Genomic DNA, 4056 nt, shown 5'->3' on the forward strand with positions numbered 1-4056 from the left:
AAAGTTTTATCATAAGCTGATTTTCATCTTTTTACAAGGCATGTGGTCATTTTACATCTTGGTGTTGGTTCTGAGTTTTCCAGTTTTGTGGTGTTCTATTATAATATGTAGTATTGAATTTTTATTTTAGAACAGTTTTTTTGAATTATAACTTTTCAAATTTATAATTTATTTTCTTCCTATTTTAAATAATATTTCTATGTTTTAGTCACTAGAGAAGAGGGTTCATAACACCTTATTCCATCAGTTGCCAGAACTTGAACTCTCGTTGTTACTTTAGAAGATAAGGAACAAGATTATTATTAGGCCTGTATTAAAGTTCTTGGGATAACCTTTATATGACAATTGTAATTACTTACTGTTAGTATATAAGACACTGAAGTGGAAATAATTGTGGTGCTCAGTGAACATTGATTTACGACCACCAGAATGCAGATCTGAAATGTTTTACATTGCATTATTTTGATGTAGTTCAGGATACCAAATTTTGAAAGATCATTTGGAGATTAGCAAGAAGAAAATGTAGATAAGCATAATACAAAAAAGGGGTGTGTGTGTGTGTGTGAAATTAGTTGGTCAGTGTTACTTTTTAGAGTAAAAGGGAATGTCCAAATGAGATCAGTTGTAATGTTATTTCCATTCATTTATGTGCTTTTGTCCGGAAAGTCAAGCATTTATGACATTATTTGAATACAATAGGGTATGCATTTACTCTTTAACATTTTTGATCAGTGCGGTAAATTTACTTTAAAACATACTTTTGGGATATATTTGGAGTCAGAATTGCTTTAAAATTGGACCAGATAACTTTTCCCGGTGCTGAGAACCACCTCTTGTATGTCAGATGTCTGTGGATTATTTCAGATGACTGCCCTGTGATTTGTATCACCACTTACTTAATCATCTTCTCAAACTTGGACTACAGTCATAGTTTTAAGGCCTTAAGAAAGGAGATATTTTCTCATTTAATTATTTTTTTGGTTAAAATTTCTTTGGATTTTAGTGAAAATACTGACAATTGTACTTTGCTGGTTAACTCACTGTTTTTAAAGTCATTCATATGGAAAAGGGAGTAGCGATACTTCCAGAGTTTTATGGCAAAAGGATTGTTTTGTAAAGAAGCTTTCATGTCTGACTCCCTTAAGCTTTGCACTTTTCCCCACTGTTTCTAGTTCGATAGAGAGAATGTACGGATTCCAGGAATGCTAATTATTGATACTCCTGGGCATGAATCTTTCAGGTAAGACCAATTTGAGTCTTTTCTCATCAAGCAAACTACTTGAAACCATGAAGTCTAAAAGTTCAGTGGAGTCATTAACCTTTGAGTAGTAATTTGATCTCTATAACTACCAATCCTCCTTTGTACTTCATTGATTTAGTAGTGTTTTCTTTGAATACTTGTTTTTTATAGAGGGAAGTCTTTACTGCTTTAAAGGGCAGAAAACATGCTAATACATGCCAGGCCTGTCTCCTGTAAAACCCATTACAAGGTGGAATATTGTGCTGTTGTCTCTTGCCCATATTCTTTAACACAGAAAACTTGGTCAGTAAAATTATCAGAAATATTAGTTGGTTTTAAAACTAACTCATTCCACTTGAGGTCGATTCAAGTTACTGTTATATGAGCATTTGGCAGTTTAAGGGCTAATAGTACTTGAACAATTTAATACATATACTCTGTTTTGTTTGGGTTTTACAAAGAAGTTTAGAAGTTTTAAGAAAAGTATTTCAAGATTTTCTACTTATATATCTTTTCCTTCTTTCCAACAGTAATCTGAGAAATAGAGGAAGCTCTCTTTGTGACATTGCCATTTTAGTTGTTGATATTATGCATGGTTTGGAGCCCCAAACAATTGAGTCTATCAACCTTCTCAAATCTAAAAAATGTCCCTTCATTGTTGCACTCAATAAGGTACGTGCGCCTTCTGAAAAATTAACCTAGGAAAACACGTTTCTTAATTTTTTGTGATTAAAAAAAGTGGTATAATTAACATACAAGCATAGCTCATTTCGTTGTGCTTCACTATATTGTGTTTCACAGATATTTGTGTGTGTGTGTGTATATATTTTTTTTTTTTTGAGACACAGTCTTGCTCTGTCACCCAGGCTGGAGTGCAGTGGCATGATCTTGGCTCACTGCAGCCTCTGCTTGCTGGGTTCAGGCAATTCTGCCTCAGCCTCCCAAGTAGCTGGGACCACAGGTGCCCACCACCACGCCTGGCTAATTTTTGTATTTTTAGTAGAGACGGGGTTTCACCATATTGGCCAGGCTGGTCTTGAACTCCTGACCTTGTGATCCGCCTGCCTCGGCCTCCCAAAGTGCCGGGATTACAGGCGTGAGCCAACGCACCCAGCCTTTTAAATAAAAATTGTAAGTTTATAGCAGCCTTGCATCAAGCAAGTGTATTAAGTCTATTGGTGCCATTTTTCCAACAGCATGTGTTCACTTCTTGTCACATTTGTTAATTTGCAATATTTCAAACTTTTTCATTATTACATCTGTTACGGTTATCTGGGATAAATGATCTTTGTTGTTATAATTGATTTGGGGTGCCACAAACCACACCCCTATAGATGGCACACTTAGTCAATACGTGTGTGTTCTGACTGCGCCAGCAACCAGCTGTTCCCTTGTCTCTCTCCTTGGGCCCGTTTGCTGAGACAGTATTGAAATTAGGCCAATTAATAACATTACAATGACCTGTAAGTGTTCAAGTGAAAGGAGGAGTCGCATGTAGAGTATCAGTCCAGCCACAACACTCCCGTAAGCCAAAGCCTAATCTAAAGCAAGGCCCTCTTTTCAATTCTAAAGGTGAGGAAGGTGAGGAAGCTATGGAAGAAAAGTCTGAAACTAGTAGAGGCTGGTTCATGACGTTTTCTGTAACCTAAAAGTACAAGGTGAAGCAGCAAGTACTGATACAGAAGCTGCAGCAAGTTACCCAGAAGCTCTAGCTGAGATGATTGATGAAGGTGGCTACACTAAACAACAGATTTTCAATGGAGGCAAAAAAGCCTTCGATTGGCAAAACATTCCATCTTGGACTTTCATAGCTAGAGAGGAGAAGTCACTGCCTGGCTTCAAAGCTTCGAAGGGCAGGCTGACTCTCTAGTTAGGGTCTAATGTGGTTGGTGACTTTAAGTTGAAGCCATTGCTCTTTGACCATTCTGAAAATCCTAGGGCCCTTAAGATTATTATGCCAAATCCATTCTACTGTGCTTTATAAATGGAAATATAAAACCTGGATGATAGCACGTCTGTTTATAGCATGGTTTACTGAATATTTTAAGCCCATTGTTGAGACCAACTCCTCAGAGAAGAAGATTGCTTTCAATGTATTACTGCTTGTTAACAGTGCACCTGATTACCCAAGCTCTGATGGAGACACACAAGGAGATTAATGTTTTCATGCCTGCTAATGTAGCATTCATTCTGCAGCCCATGGATCAAGGAGTGTCTTCAACTTTCAAGTATTGTTACTTAAGAAATACATTTTGTATGGCTATAGCTGCCATAGATTGAGATTCCTCTGATGGATTTGGGCAAAAGTTGAAAACCTTTTGGAAAGGATTCATCCTTCTAGATGTTATGAAGAGTTCTGTTCATGATCCATAAAAGTACAAAATATAAACATTGATAGTTTGGAAGAAGTTGATTTCAACTCTCATGTATGACTTTGAGGAGTTCAAGATTTCAGTAAAGGAAGTCACTGTGGATGTGGTAGAAATATAGCAAGAGAACTGGAATTAGAAGTGGAACCAGAACACGTAACTGAGTTGCTGCAATCTTAAGATAAAACTTGAACAGATGAGAAGCTGCTGCTTATGGGTGGGCAAAGAAAGTGGTTTCTTGAGGTGGAAGTCTACTTCTGGTCAGGATATTGTGAACATTGTTGAAATGACAAAAAAGGATTTAGGATAGCAGCCAACCTAATTGATAAGGCAGTATCTGGGTTTGAGAGGATTGACTACGGTTTTGAAAAAAGCTCTATTATGGGTAAAATGCTGTAAGCAGCATTACATGCTACAGATAGATTTTTTTTTTTTTTTTTTTTTTTT

At 36.7% G+C, this 4056-nt stretch overlaps 1 protein-coding gene across 1 annotated transcript in view; it reads left to right on the top strand.

Moving 5' to 3' along the window:
- Window positions 1-4056, top strand: part of EIF5B (eukaryotic translation initiation factor 5B) — a 68929-nt gene that overhangs the window by 48903 nt on the left and 15970 nt on the right. Inside the window, 2 exon segments of the mRNA XM_017861364.1 lie at window positions 1173-1240; window positions 1771-1912. Of these exon segments, the coding sequence (XP_017716853.1) occupies window positions 1173-1240; window positions 1771-1912 (210 nt within the window).

This window comes from Rhinopithecus bieti, unplaced genomic scaffold (genome assembly GCF_001698545.2).
Source record: "Rhinopithecus bieti isolate Rb0 unplaced genomic scaffold, ASM169854v2 scaffold_61590, whole genome shotgun sequence".
Classification (NCBI taxonomy): Eukaryota; Metazoa; Chordata; class Mammalia; order Primates; family Cercopithecidae; genus Rhinopithecus; species Rhinopithecus bieti.